The 17692-nt window shown below is 50.6% G+C and overlaps 3 protein-coding genes and 2 pseudogenes across 3 annotated transcripts; all 5 read left to right on the top strand.

Moving 5' to 3' along the window:
- Positions 1–768: 768 nt before the first annotated feature.
- Positions 769–1434, top strand: LOC132077433 (feather beta keratin-like; annotated as a pseudogene).
- Positions 1435–4189: 2755 nt separating this feature from the next.
- LOC132078103 (feather beta keratin-like) lies at positions 4190–4790 on the top strand (annotated as a pseudogene).
- A 5001-nt stretch (positions 4791–9791) lies between these two features.
- Positions 9792–10443, top strand: LOC132078629 (feather beta keratin-like). Its single transcript, XM_059480889.1, has 2 exons — positions 9792–9910; positions 10089–10443. Exons 1-2 carry the CDS (start codon positions 9792–9794, stop codon positions 10441–10443), a joined length of 474 nt encoding a protein of 157 aa, XP_059336872.1.
- A 2612-nt stretch (positions 10444–13055) lies between these two features.
- On the top strand, positions 13056–13700 carry LOC132074820 (feather beta keratin-like). Its single transcript, XM_059474884.1, has 2 exons — positions 13056–13170; positions 13357–13700. Exons 1-2 carry the CDS (start codon positions 13056–13058, stop codon positions 13698–13700), a joined length of 459 nt encoding a protein of 152 aa, XP_059330867.1.
- Positions 13701–15816: 2116 nt separating this feature from the next.
- Positions 15817–16818, top strand: LOC132074740 (feather beta keratin-like). Its single transcript, XM_059474770.1, has 3 exons — positions 15817–15821; positions 16206–16282; positions 16484–16818. Exons 1-3 carry the CDS (start codon positions 15817–15819, stop codon positions 16816–16818), a joined length of 417 nt encoding a protein of 138 aa, XP_059330753.1.
- The last annotated feature ends 874 nt before the right edge of the window (positions 16819–17692 follow it).

Raw genomic sequence — 17692 nt, 5'->3', positions numbered from 1 at the left:
TCCTCTGTGGAATTGTGCAATTTCATGTTCTGCTCCTGAGGCCATCTCCATCTGACCTTGGTGGTAGGCTAAGTTGCAAAAATTAGAGACCAAGGTGTTGATTGTGAGTGTCATGACTCGTAGAAGATTCAACCACAGCTTAGGAGATTTGGGGTGTCACCACTGAGGTCATTCTATGGCATATTGACAACATGTCCCATTTGCATTTTTGCCTCCTGCCTGAAAGAAATTCCAGCTCTCTCAGCTTCTCATCTTAAGGATCCTCCACTCCCATCAGTGCCATGGTCTCTTGGCCAACCATGTCCGAGGCCTTGTTCCACTGAGGAGCCCCAACAGTGGTGTAGAACAGGATGTTCAACTCCCATAACCATTTCTTTTCGTAATTCTGTCCTGGTAACTGCTGGAGTTTTCACAGCCAAGGCTACGTGGGCACCTCATGATCTATTTATGGAATTTCAGCCCAGAGCAGTGACCATATCCAAGGTTGCAGAGAAGTAGGTTTGAACAGAAGGAATGGCTGGGGGTTACGTGAAGACATGAAATAACACCCAAATTCCTGTAGGCTTTGTTTGCCTCTTCAACATTCAAAACAAACCAGCTCCAATCCATTGACCTCTGTTTCTCCCAATTGAAATATGCAGTCAAGGTCAAATGGACTCAGACTCAAGGGAAGAACATAGAATTGCAGAAAATCAGGAAGGAAAACACTCCCCACCTCATGACTCACCAGGCTGGGCCAGCGAAGAATGCCCCAAAATTGCCTCAAAAATGCCCCAAGGCCATGGGACAAGGCTGTCCTGCCCCTCCAGGAGCAGCATAAATACCAGCACAGAGCCTCTGTCCCTCACACACTTCTCCAGACTTCTCCTCCTGCTCCTGCTGACAACCAGGTGAGACTCAAGCTTCTGACCCTCCTGCTCCTGCACCCCTGGCCCCGCTCTTCCAGCATGCTCAGGCCCAGCCTCAGCAGCACTCACGCCTCCCCACAGCCACACAACAGCCTGCACACTCCCTCACTCTGCTGACACTTCATCCCTCACACCCCCACACCCCTACCCTGCTTTATCCTCCTCTCTTCCAGGCACCCTCCACACCACACCCATGGCCTGCTACAACCGCTGCAGTCCCTGCGGACCCACCCCGCTGGCCAACAGCTGCAACGAGCCCTGTGCCCTGCAATGCCAGGATTCCCGCGTCATCATCAACCCTTCCCCTGTGATGGTCACCCTGCCAGGACCCATCATGACCTCCTTCCCCCAGAACACCGCCGTCGGATCCACCTCCTCGGCTGCCGTGGGCACTGAGCTCAGTGTGCAGGGACAGCCCATCTCTGGTGGCTTTGGTGGATTTGGTGGCTTTGGCTATGGCCGTGGATTTGGCTACGGCCTGGGAGGCCTGGGCTGCTATGGCAGAAGGGGCGGCTACATCTGCTAAGGGCCCTCAGCTACACCCCTGACACCACCACCTCAGGAGTCTGCAAAAACTGCAAGCCAATCATCTTGGCTGATGGTCACTGTACTTGCAATCTTACACTGGATCCCTTCCACTTTGTTCTCCTGCCTGTTCCTTTGCCTCAATAAACTTTTCTGCATCAAAACCCAAGAAGCCTCCTGTTCTTTTTTAATTCAAATTGTCTCACATCCTCACTGAGTACATTCCACAGCTCAGCAGGACACAGGACTACATGGATTAGACCAAAAATACCTTCCCTCACACGTATGTCAAAATAACCAATAACAGAGTCTGGCATGGGAAGCAGAGGAGGGAACACCTTCCACAATCTGTCACACACATCTCAGATGATACACCAAAGCCTTGGACACATCAATCCTCTCCTGGGTACAGCTCTGGTAAAGCCTTTCCATGCCAGTGAACACTTGAGAAACTTTTACCAGCCGGTCTCTTGAACCCTTGCAGCAAACTGAGGAACTACGTCAACCACTCTGTCAGGAAATCTGGAGTGAAAGTGCTTCAACTCCCCTGCTCCAGCAGAGCCAGCAAGAGCAGCCTTTCCAGCACCATGGACATTTCAGTGATAGGTCCCTCATGACAGACACTCCAACACATTTTACACTCTGTGGCCACCCTCACAATGAAAGATTCTTGTATTCTTTGCCCAGGGAGTTCCATTTTGTTTCACTTGTGCCCTTGCTGTGAGCAAGCCCTGCACATGAGTACTGCTGAGAACAGCTGGGCTCCCTTGTCTTCATCCGCCACCACCAGGCTTTTGCACACACTGATAACATCCCCCAATCCATCCTTGTCCACCGTGAGTCCCAGCTGTCTCAGACTATTCTCTAGGAATGATTCTCCAACCCCTTTGAAGTCTTGTTGTCCTGAACTGGTCTGGATTCACAAAATCTACTTCATTTTCACACTGGGGAGCCCAGGACTGCCCACAACACCTCACATGGGACCTCACCAGGGCTGAACAGACAGTTCACTTCTCTCTGCTTGGTCATACACTTTCCCTATCCTAACCTGGGCACTTGCATTCCCTTTTCCCACACAGGGACACCTCTTGCTCCAATTTTCCTCAACCACAACCACAAAACAAAGGCTTTTTCATAGAAGAAAAAAATTGTCCTGACCAACATTCAGGCATTCCTTCTTACCTGGGATGACTTCTCCCAGCAAATAGCCCTTGGCAGAACCCCATTCTGCCCTGACAGAACCCCATCAGATGTCCAGCACCTCTCAGATTTTCTGTGTTGGCCCAATGGATCCAATTCCTGGCCTACAGCACTGGGGACTTGCTGCCATCTGGACTTTGGGACACTCACCACAAGCCTCTGGGTCCAGCCCTTCAGACTTTTCGCAGATGTCCACGCTGGGCACTGATACAACCCAGACTTGCCTGGGTTGCTTTTGAGGATCATGCAATGCTCACCTGCAACAATCCTGGGCAGCCTCCAAATCCTCCTTCTGACAATCAAAAATGGCCTCATGCTTTGGCACACAGCCCATGTAAAAATCCAAATGGTCCCAGATATCAAAAGCTTAAAAATAAGAGGAGCACCAAGACACGCACAGAGCACAGTCAAGAGGAAAGGTCAGGTTTAGTGTCAGGCTTAGCCAGATGGGATCAGTGTGGGGAGGGATGAAATGTGAGGGAGGGAGAAACACCTCCAGCACAACTGTGAATTCCAGAGCAGCCTGACAGGGCTGAGAGGGAATGGGGCCCCTCTTAAAAAAACATCCACAAACCACAGCACATAAATGTCACACAGTGACCTCGCTGATGACACCCCGGTGCTCCAATGCTTTGGTTGTTTACTCTGCCCTCCCTGACATGAACTTTCCATGCACATCCTCCCAAATACCTACTCACATTTAAAAACAGCTGCCAAGGTGAGAAGGAAAAGGAGTCAAGAGCAGGACATGGAATCATAGAATTCCATAAAGAAATACCCACATCATGACAGAAAAGGAAAAATGAGTTTGCTGAGCATCAGCAAATTATTGGGTTTTGCTCACAGGAACAAAATATAAAGACTTACATGTTATACCTCATCCCTTTAATGTGGAATAAATGAAGTCATGTCACAGACAAGCTGGGGAAAAAAGTGATCAGGCCAGCTTTACTGATTCTTTGGGTTTTTTAATTTCTGAATGAGGTCAAGACATAGACTTTAATTGGCTGAGTACATTGGCATGTAAAGTTGAGAATTGTATATGGACCTGAAAAATGGAACAAATTCAGCGTGAACAACCTCTCCTTTTCCAGATGCTGTCACTTCATCTGACTGAAGACACAAGGAGATGGGCTCCCTTTCATTCATCAGAAACTGCTCCTAGGTATGAGGACCTTTCCAAGTTATTGCAGAGTGACATTCTGAGGACATCAGCAGCTCCCTCAGCATTCCTGGGTGCAACACAATGACTGATGGACACCCAGAGGCAAAGAATAGGGCCCAGTCATCAGAAGGAACCCACAAACCACAGAACATCAGAGCCACAAAATTACCTTACCTCATGACATTGCAGTTCTCTGGGGTTCTGGCTGTTTATTCATTCCTCCCTGACACACATGAAACAATCAAATCCTCCCAAAGACCAGCTCTCCCTTTAAGTGGCCACCAAGGTGAGATGGACACAGCCCCAAGGGAAGGACACAGAATTGCAGAATTGCATAAAGAAAAATGCTCCCCACGTCAGGACTCACCAAGCAAGAACTGCAGCCTACAAAATGCCCCAAGGCCATGGGACAAAGCCGTCCCGCCCCTCCAGAACCAGCATAAAAGCCGGCCCAGAGTCTCTCTCCCTCACACACTTCTCCTCAAGCCTTCTCCTCCTGCTCCTGCAGACTACCAGGTGAGCCTCAAGCTTTGACCAGCCTCAGCAGCCCTCATGCCTCCCCACAGCCCCACAACAGCCTCCATACTCCATCACCTCCTGCACCCCAACATCCCTGCCCTGCCTCATCCTCCTCTCTTCCAGGCACCCTCCACACCACACCCATGGCCTGCTACGACCGCTGCAGTCCCTGCGGACCCACCCCGCTGGCCAACAGCTGCAACGAGCCCTGTGCCCTGCAATGCCAGGATTCCCATGTCATCATCAACCCTTCCCCTGTGCTGGTCACCCTGCCAGGACCCATCATGACCTCCTTCCCCCAGAACACCGCCGTCGGATCCACCTCCTCCACTGCTCTGGGCACTGAGCTCAATGCCCAGGGACAGCCCATCTCTGGTGGCGGATTTGGCTTTGGCCTTGGCTATGGTCGTGGATTTGGCTACGGCCTGGGAGGCCTGGGCTGCTATGGCAGACGGGGTGGCTACATCTGCTAAGGACTGGTTCACCACCTTGGGGCTCTGGCAACAGCTCCTGCAATCAAAGCACCTTGCCCGATGGTCACCCTGCTTGCAACTCGCACTAGATGCCTTCCGTCTTTTTCTCCTCTGTCTTCACTCTTTTCCCTCAATAAAGTTATATTGCATCAAACCCTGAGAAGTTTCCTCTTCTTTGTGATTCCAAATTGTCTCACATCCTCACCCAGCACACTGTGAGGCCTTAATAGGCTGTTGGCATAGGGGAAAAAGGCTGGAGCACCTTTCTTGGGACATACATTCCCACCAGTAATCACAAGAATTGCACAGAAAGCAGGGTTGAAGTGTGATCTTCCGGAATGTGTCACAAGCCCATCACCTTCTACACCAAAGGCTTTGTCACACCAATGCTCTCCTGCTCATGGCTCTGAAAAAGCTACTACGTGCCAGGAGACACTTAACAAACTCTCTTCCCCAGCTGGATCCTCATACCCTCCCTGTAAACAGTCACAAAATCATACATTTTGGGAGGAACACCGGAGAGCAAGAGCTTCATTTCCTACTGCTCGAGTCAGACCAACATGACCAGGAATTCCAGGACCATGGGCAGTTCTAGTTCTGCATCTCCCAGGACAGACTCCAACACCTTTTCCATTCTGTGACCACCCTCACACTGAAAAATGCTTCTCTTCCTTGCCCATGGAATTACATCTGTTTTCACTTGTGTCGTTGCCCTGTTATCCTTCACATGTGCACTGCTGAGGATGGCTGTGATCCCTCATCTTCATTCCCTACCATCAGGAATTTGCACTCACTAGTGACATGCCTTTCTCCATCCTTGTCTCCGGGAGTCACAGATTTCTGAGTCTCATCTGTGAATGATCTCCCAGTCCCTTTAGAATCTTGTTGGCCACAAACTGGTTTTGTTTCTAAGTTCATTATTATCTTCCACTAGGGAGCCCAGAACTGCCCAAACCACACCACATGGGACCCAGTGAGTGTGCTAAAGAGAGGAGGGACCACCTCTCCCGACTTCATGGCAAGAAGTGTCTGAAATCTATCTTTGACACTGATGATGCCTTTTCAACTAAAGCTTCATTGAGATCTTGTGGTCTCTTTGTTCTCCACCAGCACTACAGGGTCCTGCTCAGCAAAGCTGCTTTCCAGATTCTCAGCCCACAGTATGACTCAGGGCCAAGTGCCATTCCTGTCCAGATGCAGAACTTCTTATTTCCCACTCTGGAAATGCAGGAGATTCCTTTTACACTCAGTCTCCAGGTCTCTCTGACTGGTGGAACAGCCAAGCGGTGCCTCAGACACCCCATCACCTCCCAGCTTTCTGAAGGGGCAACTCTCCAACTGCCCACGTAGAAAGGAAGAGTCCAGGCACTCATACCTGGCACAGATGCAAAGCCCAGACCAGCCTGACTGACCTGGGATAATTTGGAGCCCCTCTTCACAACACACACAAAAACTCAAAACTATGAGTTCCATGGGTTCCTCACTGATGACACTCCAACTCTACATAATATTGCTCACAACTTCAGTCCCCTTTGACATGCACCATCAACACCAGCCTTTGGTTTCAGATACCCACACTTTAAAGGAGGAACGACTGCAGTAGAAGGGGCAGTTCCGCATGCACAGCACAGCTGCAAATCCAACACCAGCCAGACAGGGCTGGGAGGGAATGGGGCCCTCTTCATAACACACCCACAAATTAAATTGCACAAGTGCCACAAAATGACCTCACTGACACCCATAGCTTTCTGAGGGTTTTTTTTGCATATTCTGGTTTCTCTGACACACATTTTCCATGCCAATGCTCCCAAATACCAACATTCACTTTAAAGATGCCGCCAAGGTCAGATGGACATGGTCTCCTTAGAGCAAGACAAGACAGGCAGAGTTGTGGGGAGGAAAACACTCCTCACATCATGACTTGCCAGTCTGGGCCTGGCAGAACCCGTAACCTGCAAAATGCCCCAAGGCCATGGGACAAGGCTGTCCCACCCTTCCAGAACCAGCATAAAAGCCGGTCCAGAATCTCTCTCACAAGTTCCTCCTGACTCCTTCTACTCCTGTTCCTCCTGACAACCAGGTGAGCCTCAATCCCCTGCCCTGCCTGCTCCTGCACCCCTGGCCCCCCTCTTCCAGCACATTCAGCACCAGCCTCCCCACAGACCCTCCAACAGCCTCCACACTTCTTCACCCCTCGCACCCCCACACCCCTGCCCTGCCTCATCCCTCTCTCTCTTCCAGGCACCCTCCACACCACACCCATGGCCTGCAACAGCCTCTGCCGTCCCTGTGGACCCACCCCACTGGCCAACAGCTGCAACGAGCCCTGTGCCCTGCAATGCCAGGATTCCCGCGTCATCATCAACCCTTCCCCTGTGCTGGTCACCCTGCCAGGACCCATCATGACCTCCTTCCCCCAGAACACCGCCGTCGGATCCACCTCCTCCGCTGCCGTGGGCACTGAGCTCAGTGTGCAGGGACAGCCCATCTCTGGGGGATTTGGCTTTGGCCTTGGCTACGGCCTGGGAGGCCTGGGCTGCTCTGGCAGAAGGGGCTATGGCTCCATCTGCTAAGGGCCCTCAGCACCACCCCTGACACCACCAGCCCTGGGCTGTGGCTACAGCTCCTGCAATCAAAGCACCTCAGCTGATGGTCTCTCTACTTGCGCTTCACACTGGATCACTTCTGCCTCTTTCTCATGCCTTTTAACTCTTTTGCCTCAATAAAGTTTTCCTGCATCAGATCCTGACATGTCTCATCATCTTTATAAATTCCAGTGGTCTCAGATCCTCACCTCACACAGTGTCAGACAGGGCATTGGGGTGAACGGAAAAAGGGCATAACCTATTTCTTAGTAAATATGTCACCACAATTAAGAACCAAGACTGGCACAGGAAGCACGGGATTGGGAGGACTTTCCAGGACCTGGCACAAGCCCATCACCTGCTACACCAGTGTTTTGACACATTGATGGTCTTCTGAGCACAGGTCTGATAGACTGTCTCCATGCCAGCACACACTTGACAAAGTGTGAATTCCCAGCAGAACTCTTGAAACCTCTCAGCAGAGTCACAAAATCATCCACTTGGGCAGGAACTCTAGGATTCAAGTGCTTCATTCCCCTCAGCTCAAGAAAGACTAACAAGAGTGGGATTTCAAGAACCATGGACAGTTCAGGTTTGGCTCTCTCAGGACAGCGACTCCACCATGTCTTCCACTCTTTGTCCACCCTCACATCGAAAAATTTTTTCCTTCTTTGCCCATTGAATTTCATCTGTTTTCACTTGTGTCTTTGCCCACTTTTCCTGCATGGTTTCATTACTGTGGATAAATGGATTCCCTTGACTTCATTCCTGCCATCTGGGATTTTCATACATTGATGACACCCCACTGTCCATCCTTGTCTCCTGGGAGTCCCAGTTCTCCCAACCTCTCTTCTATGACAGACTTTCCAGCCCTTTCAGTATGTTGGTTGTCCTGTATTTTTGTGAATTAAATTTCCCTAATAGGAAACTAAACCTCCACTAGAGAAACTAAAGTTCATTCCCTCTTCTCCACAGCTTGGTGAAAGGGAAACAAGACTGGTGTTAAAAAAATTCCATTCAGATAATTTCAGACAGCAATAAGGTCAATCCTCTTCCTCTCAAAATTGAACATCCCCGGTTTTTTCAGCTTCTCTTCACCTGCCTTGTTCTCCTTTTCCTTCAGCTGCTTTCCTTTCCATGTGTCAGTCAGAACATGGCACTGTGACCCCACGGGGTGACCTTGCTGGGCCCAGCTGAGACAACTGCTATGGATCAACCAGCACTGGACTTTGGGGAGCTTGAGTGACCTTCATAAATCTCAGGAATTGCTTTCCCATCTCCATGGAGAAAGGCCTGGCATATAGATCGGGCAGGAGAGACGGAGCCAAGGCAGGCAGGAATGAGCAGCCCCTCAGCCCCAGAACGCCTGCAAAGCCCAGACCAGCCTGACATGGCTGGCAGCGAATGGGGCCCCTCTTCACAACACACACAAAAACCACAGCACAGCAGTATCACAGGGTGACATCAGTGATGCCACCCCACCGCTCCCAAGCTTCGATAATGTCTTCACCCCACCCTGACATACACCATCAACAGCAGTTTTTAACCTCTAATAATCACAGTTAAAAGCTGCAGTCAAGGTCAGATGGACACAGACTCAAGAGAAGGATATGGGATAACAGAATTCCAAAAACAAACACCTGCACCATGACAGGGAAAGAAAGATGATGTTGCCGACCAGAGCTAGTAATTATTGGGTTTTGCTCACAGGAACACAATGTTAAGCCTTAAAGGATACAAGTTATGAAACCATATGACCTTCATGTGGAGTAAGACAACTGATGTCACAGACCTACCTGAGCACCCGTTTCTTGTGTGTTTAATGAGTTTCTTAATGAGGTCAAGGAATACAATTTAAATTACATAGTGCATTATCATGTAGATTTGAGAATTCCAAAAGGGCCATAACACTGGAACAAGTTCAGCCTGAACAGTCTCTCCTTTTCCAGATTTTCTCCCATTGCATTCAAGGCAGAATGCCACAAGCTCTCTTTAATCCTTCAGGCACTCCCAGGCACTGGGACCTTGCCAAGCTACAACAAAGGGACCTTCCCAGGACATCAGCAGCTCCCTCAGCATTCCTGGGTGCAACACAATGACTGATGGACATCCAGTGGCACAGAACAGAGTCCCAGTCTTCACAAGGCACTGACAAAGCACAGCACACAAATGCCACAAAATTACTTCACTGAGGACATTGTAGTTCCCCAGGGCTAAGGCTGCTTATTCAGTCCTCCCTTACAAACATTAATAAATAAATACTCCCAAATACCAACTCCTGATTGAAAGCTGCAGCCAATGTCAGATGGTCACTGACTCAAAGAGCTGGACATGGAATTTCAGAGTTGTGGGAACAAAAACACTCCCCACCTCATGACTCAGCAGGATAGGTCAGCCAAGAATTACCGCCTGCCAAATGCCCCAAGGCCATGGGACAAGCCTGTCCCACCCGTCCAGGATCAGCATAAAAGCCAGCCCAGAGCCTCTCTCCCTCACACACTTCTTCTCAAGCCTTCTCCTCCTGCCGACAACCAGGTGAGCCTCACAACCCTGACCCTCCTTCTCCTGCACCTCTCACCCCTCTCATCTCTTACAGTCAGCCCCAGCCGCTGCAGCACTCATGCCTCCCCACAGCCACACAACAGCCTCCACACTCCCTCACTCACCTGCATCATTGCTCACACCTCTGCCCTGCCTCATCCCTCTCTTCCAGGACCCTCCACACCACACCCATGGCCTGCTACAACCGCTGCAGTCCCTGCGGACCCACCCCGCTGGCCAACAGCTGCAACGAGCCCTGTGCCCTGCAATGCCAGGATTCCCGCGTCATCATCGACCCTTCCCCTGTGATGGTCACCCTGCCAGGACCCATCATGACCTCCTTCCCCCAGAACACCGCCGTTGGATCCACCTCCTCGGCTGCTCTGGGCACTGAGCTCAGTGTGCAGGGACAGCCCATCTCTGGTGGCTTTGGTGGCTTTGGTGGTTTTGGCTATGGCCGTGGATTTGGCTATGGGCTGGGAGGCCTGGGCTGCTATGGCAGAAGGGGCTATGGCTACATCTGCTAAGGGCCCTCAGCCCCACCCCTGTCACCACCAGCTCCATGCTCTGCCAACAGCTCCTGCAAGCAAAGCACCTCAGCTGATGGTTGCCCTACTTCTACCTCAGGCCCAATCCTTTAAAATACTTCCTTCTGTCGTTTCTTTTGTTTTGTTTTGTTTTTTTGACTTAGTAAATATTTCCTGCATCAAATCAAAGCCTGATGTGTCTCCTCATCTTTACTCATTGTTCTGAATTCCAGTGGTGTCACCTCCTTACCCAACACACTGCCAGGAATAAAGAGACTGTTGGACTGAATGGAAAAAAGTCTCAAACCTTTCTTAGAAAATACATCTCCACCAGTAGTAATCAAGACTGGTATGGGAACCATGGATTGAGGGGAGACACAAACCCATCACCTACCACACCAAAGGCTTTGACACAACAAATCTCTCTTGCTTATGGCTCTTTTCAGGTCTTTCTGGGCCAGTACACACTTGACAAACTGTCTTCCCAGCAGGACTCCCTAACCCTCCCCCAAAAAATAGGAACAACATAATCCAATTTGGCAGGGACTTTGGAGTGCAATTGCTTCATTCTCTTCTGCTCGATCGTAGCCAGCAAGAGTCGGATTTCCAGGACCTTGGACAGTTCAGAGCTGGCTCTCCCAGAACCGATACTCGACCACCTCTTTTACTCTGGGACAAACCTCGTACTGAAAAATGTTTTCTGCCTTTCCCAGGGAATTCCATCTGTTTTCACTTGTGCCTTTCCCTCTTGTCCTGCATGTGTGCACTGCTGAGAGCAGCCAGGGTCCTTTGACTTCACCCTCAGCAATTAGGAATTTGTGCACACTGATGACATCCCTATGTCCAGCCTTGTCCTCTGGGAATCCCACCTCTCACATTCTCTCCTCTGGGAAAGATTCTCAAGGCCCTTTAAAATATTTTGGGCCCTGAACTGGTGTAAATTCACCAAATCTACTTCATTTACATGTGGGAAGCCCAGAACTGCTGAGAACACCTCACATGGGATCTCACCAGTGCTCAGGAGACACCAAGAGTCACTTCCTCCTGTTTCATCACAACACTGTTCCCAATCTGGACCTGAAGACTTGGGGTCCCTTTTCCCCACAATGATACAGGGACACCTCCTGCTCCACTTTTTTTTCACCCAGAAACACAAGGGCAATTTCTCAGAAGAAAACTATTCTTACCTTTGATGCTCATACATTCCTTCCTACCTGGGACGACTCCTCCCAACAAACAGCTCTTGGCAGATGCCCTTGCTGAGCTTCAGCATCAGATTTTCAGGGTTGCCCCAGTGGATCCAACTCCTGGGCTACAGCACTGGGGACTTGCTGCCATCTGGACTTTTGGACACTGACCACAAACCTCCAGGTCCAGCCCCTCAGACCTTTCTCAGGCCACCACTGTGGGCCCTGACACAACCTGGACTTGCCTGGTTGTCAAAGATCATGAAATGCTCATCTGCAACAACCCTGGGTGACCTCCCAATTCTTGTTCTGACAACCACAACTGGTCTGAGCCCTTTGCAGCCATCCCAAGTTGGTACCTAAATCACCCTGGATAGCAAAAGCTTACAGGCAAGAGGACCACCAAGATATCCACAGAGCAGAGTGAACAGGAAAAGTCAGATCTAGTGTCAGGCTTAGTCAGGTGGGATCAAGGTGGGGAGCAACAAATGTGAGGGAAGGGGCAACACCTTAAGCACATCACAGAGCAGCCTGATGGGGCTGGGAGGGAATGGGGCTCTTCATCACAGCACATCCATAAAACAGAGCACAGGAGTGACACGAGGTCATTTCACTGATGACACCACACCTCTCCTAAATTTTGGCTGTTTATTGGGCCCAGCCTAATGCCCATCTTCCATGCAAACCCTCTCAAATATCAACTTGCGCTTAAAAGCTGCTGTCAAGGTTAGATGGACAAGGCCTCAAGAGAATGACATGGAATCATAGAATTTAATGAAGAAATGCCTATACCATAACAAAGAAGGAAAGAGGAGTACGCTGACCGCAATTATTGGTTTTTGCTGACAGGAACACAGTATTAAGTAAGACTTAAGGGATAAAAGATATGAAACCTGAGAGCTTGCATGAAGAATAAAAGAATTGGAGTCACAGACCAGCCATGATAAAAAAAGGATTAAACACTCTTGACTGGTGGGTTTCTTTGAGTTCTTAATGATGTTAGGATATACACTTAAAATTAAAGAATTTGCTGTCATGTAATTCTCTGAAACCCAAATGGACCTTAAAAATTAAGCAAATCCATCCTGATGAGGACCTGGTTTTCCAGTTCTGTCTCTTGATCTCATTCAAGACACAAAGGGATGAGTCCAGTCTTCACAATAAACCACAGCACACAAGTGCCACAAAATGACCTCAATGATGACATTGCACCTTCCCTGGGTGCTGGCTGTTTATTCAGCCCTCCCTGAAAGGTGCTGAACAATCACATCCTCCCAAACACCAACTCTCACTCTAAAGCTGCCGCCAAGGTCAGATGGACACAGACCCAAGAGCAGGATATGGAATTGCAGAATGGCATAAAAGAAACCACTCCTCACCTCATGACTCACCAAACTGGGCCAGCCAAGAGCTGCTGCCTCAAAAATGCCCCAAGGGCATGGGACAAGGCTGTCCCGCCCCTCCAGAACCAGCATAAAAGCTGGCCCAGAGTCTCTCTCCCTCACACACTTCTCCTCAAGCCTTCTTATCCTGCTCCTGCTGAAAACCAGGTGAGACTCAATTCCCTAACCCTGCTGGCCCCCCAGCCCTTCTCTTCCAGCACACTCAGCCCCAGCCTCAGCAGCCCTCACACCTCCCCACAGCCCCACTACAGCCTCCACACTCCATCACGCTCCTGCATTGCTGTCCCTCTCACGCCCACACCCCCGCCCTGCCTCACCCCTCTATCTTCCAGGCACCCTCCACACCACACCCATGGCCTGCTACAACCGCTGCAGTCCCTGCGGACCCACCCCGCTGGCCAACAGCTGCAACGAGCCCTGTGCCCTGCAATGCCAGGATTCCCGCGTCATCATCAACCCTTCCCCTGTGCTGGTCACCCTGCCAGGACCCATCATGACCTCCTTCCCCCAGAACACCGCCGTCGGATCCACCTCCTCTGCTGCTCTGGGCACTGAGCTCAATGCCCAGGGACAGCCCATCTCTGGCGGATTTGGTGGCTTTGGCCTTGGCTATGGCCTGGGAGGCCTGGGCTGCTATGGCAGAAGGGGCTATGGCTACATCTGCTAAGGGCCCTCAGCACCACCCCTGACACCACCAGCTCTGGCCTCTGCCAACAGGTCCTGCAAGCATTGCACCTCAGCTGATGGTTGCCCTGCTTGCAGCTCACACCACCTCCTTTCTCACTTCTTTCTCCTGTCTTGTAATTCTTTTCTCCAATAAAGTTTTCCTGGAATATAGCCTCACGTCTCCTCCTCTTTTGTTCTTCCATGGCTCTTGCAACTTCCCATGCTCAAAGTCAAGGGTCAACAACCCATCGGTGTGTGTGGAAAAGGGGCCACAAGACCTCTCCTGGGATGTCTGTCAACAGCAGAACCAGCCACTGGGCTTCCAGAATGCAACACAGACCCTTCCTTTTCCCAAAACCTTGGACACACTGATGCACTTGTGCCCATATCCCCAGCACAACCTCCCGATGGCAGCACACATTTATCCAACTCTTCTCCATCGGGGCTCTCTGAACATTCCAGCAATGGAATCCAGGAGTGCACAAGGAACACAGGGAAATCCATTAGTTCAAACCAACCTGATCCCCAGACAAATCAACCACCCTTTTCTCAGCTGCCCCTCACAGAAATGGCTCTGTCAATTCTTCACCAACATCCTTGTTCTTCTTTGGACATCCTCAAGCGCCTCAATGTCTTTCTTGCTCTGAGGGACCTAAAACAGAACTCAGATTCAGGGAGTGGCCTCACCAGTACCCAATACAGTGGGACAGTCACTACAGTGATCCTGCTGGTCCCACTACAGGTAATACAAGCCAGGATGCCACTGGCTTTTGTGGCCACCTGGGAACACATTGGATCATGTTCCGCTATTGTTAACCAGCACCTCCAGATCCTTTTCCCATTGGCAGCTTCCTAGTCACTCCTTCCCAAGTCTGGAGATTTAAGTCTTTACTAAATTCCAAGTAAAAATCATCCACAGCCTTTTCCTCACTTACTAAGGAGGTCATATTGACACCTCAGGTGATGAGGCTGGCCAAGCAGGACCTGATTTCGTTTTAGCCAGGTTGGCTGGGCATGATCACCTGGTGGTCCTGCAGGGGCTATTAAATATTCTCCAGATGATCTGCTCCAGCAGCTTATGCAGAACTGGACTCAGATTGACAGGCCTGGAGTTGCCCAGACCCTTCTTCTGGCCCTTCTTCTAGGGAAGAGTCCCATTTTCAAGCCTACATCAACTGAGACCTCCCCAGCTAGCCAGGAGTGCTGGCAGAAGATAGAAAGGGGCTTGGGAGCACTTTCACCAGCTCCCTCAGAGCCCTTAGGTGGATCAGTTCAAGTCTGTCACTGACCATGCTCACTGGATTAGGAGGGATTGAATTTTGCTTCCTGGTAAGGAACTTTCTCCCTCAGTAGGATACTGTGCGCATCCCAGGAAGCAGAATCACAGCAAAGGGAATAATTTGTGCTCAAGAAACCTCTTGGAGGTGACCAAAGACTCATTGTAGAATAGTTTTGCTTGGAAAGGACCTTGAAGATTCTCTTGTCTGAACCCCTGCAGTGGACAAAGGCACCTTCCACTATCCCAGGTTGCTCGAAGCCCTGGCCAAACTTGCCTTGATCATTACCAGGGTTGAGACAGTCACAGCTTCTCTGGGTGACTTGTGCCAGGCCCTCATCACTCAGATAGAGAATAATTTCTTCACAATATCCCATCTGGCAGTAGGAAGACATTTCCCCCTGTCCCATCACTCTCCGTTTGTGTAGGAGATCGTGGAGTTCAACCCAACCTCCTCAAGGAAGGACAGCTCAACAAGGCTGCCCATGACTTTTGTCAACTCGAGATTTAGTAACTTGAGGCCATTTCCACTTGACCCATCACTTGCTAAAAGGGAGGAGAGAGCAATAATAGTCTTAACAAAAAAACTCCTTTCAGACAGCTGAAGAAGGGGAAATGATTTCTCCTTTGGCTGCCTTGTCTGCATCTAAAACTCTGCAGTTCCTAAAAGCACTGCTCAAAATCTTGTTCTCCAGATCCCTCAGCAGCTGTTCCCAGGATGTATCCCACCACAGAAGAACTATTGTAACACCAGAGTGGCAAAGCCGGAGCAGAACCAAGGAGAAAGGCAAGTCCAAAAGACAGGTCTGGTGACCTGGTGGCGACGTGAGGAAGAATGACCATGATGTAAAGGTCAGCTCCTCACTCATGGCACAGCTGCAAAGACCAGACCATCCTGACAGGGCTGAAATGGAATGGGGTCCCTTTGCACAACACACCCACGAACCGAGCCACACAAGAGCAATGGTGTGGGGACTCTGATGACATCTTTAAGTTATTGCCATCTATTCTTCATTCTTGGACACACAGCTGAAACAAAATAAAAAATGTCACTTTAAAGTTGCTGCCATGGTCAGATGAACAGGAACTCATGAGCGGGACATGACACTGCAGAGCTGGGGGAAAGAAAACACTCCCCACCTCATGACACACCAGAGTGGGTCAGCAAAGAGGTGCTGCCTGCAAAATGCCCCAAGGCCATGGGACAAGATGGGTCCGCCCCTCCTGAAGCAGCATAAAAGCCGTCCCAGAGTCTCTCTCCCTCACACACTTCCCCTCAAGCATTCTGCTCCGGTGTCTACAACCAGGTGAGCCTCAAGCCCCTGACCCTCCTGCTCTTTCCCCATGGCCCTGCTCTTCCAGCAAGCTTAACTCCACCCTCAGTGGCCCTCACATCTCCCTACAGACCCACAACAGCCTCCACACTCTCTTGCCTCTTTTCCCCTGCAGACAAACCACACCGCGGACTCCCCCACCCCTACACTGCCTCACCCTCCTCTCTCTTCCAGGCACCCTCCACACCACACCCATGGCCTGCAACAGCCTCTGCCATCCCTGCGGACCCACCCCACTGGCCAACAGCTGCAACGAGCCCTGTGCCCTGCAATGCCAGGATTCCCGCGTCATCATCAACCCTTCCCCTGTGCTGGTCACCCTGCCAGGACCCATCATGACCTCCTTCCCCCAGAACACCGCCGTCGGATCCACCTCCTCCGCTGCCATGGGCACTGAGCTCAATGCCCAGGGACAGCCCATCTCTGGCGGATTTGGTGGCTTTGGCCTTGGCTACGGCCTGGGAGGCCTGGGCTGCTATGGCAGAAGGGGCTATGGCTACATCTGCTAAGGGCCCTCAGCATCACTCCTGACACCACCAGCTCTGGCCTCTGCCAACAGGTCCTGCAACCAAAGCACCTTAGCTGGTGATCACCTGTTTTTCACCTCACCTTGGATCCCTTCAAGTTCTCTCCCTTGCCTTTTTATTCTTTTGCCTCAATAAAGATTTCCTGCATCAAAGCCTCACACATCTCCTCTTCTTTTTGAATTCCCAATGCCTCACACCCTCACCCAACACAGTGCCATGGGGTGGGTGGCAAACAGACACATCAGCTTCCTAAACATATACGCCCACCTGTAATAACCAAGACTGGCACAGGAAGCAGGGTTCAAGCATGACCTTCCAAAACATGACAAAAACACATCACCTGCCATTTCAAAGGCTTTGACACAACCATGCTCTCCTGCTCTTTGATTGCGAAAATCTCACCATGTCAGAGAAACCTTGACAATATGCCCTCCCATCAGAACTCTCAAACCACACAAACAATCAGCTCCGAGAAAATGCCAGGTAGAGTAGCAAGGGCATCCATCCTCTCTGATCAAGGAAGGCTACCTAGGGAAGGATTTGCAGAACCATGGACAGGTCAGGTTGTCATCTCCCTGGGAGAGAGAAAATACTTCACCTCTTCCACTCTGCCACAACCATCACATTAAAGAAGGGCTTGTCTGCTCTGCCCATGGAATTCCATCCGTTTTAATTTTGCTGTTGCCAGCTTCTAAAAACCACATCCAGCCTTGTCTCCTGGAAGTCCCAACTCTCTCAGTCCCTTCTGAGAAATCCTCCAGATCTTTAAATATCTTGGTGGCCCCGAACTGGCCTTGATTCACTAAGTCTGTGGGCCTCCTCCCCTGAGGACTCTGAACCTGCTCACACTGACTCG

Source organism: Ammospiza nelsoni, chromosome 1, assembly GCF_027579445.1.
Source record: "Ammospiza nelsoni isolate bAmmNel1 chromosome 1, bAmmNel1.pri, whole genome shotgun sequence".
Taxonomy (NCBI): Eukaryota; Metazoa; Chordata; class Aves; order Passeriformes; family Passerellidae; genus Ammospiza; species Ammospiza nelsoni.
This window is presented reverse-complemented; position numbering and strand designations above follow the sequence as displayed.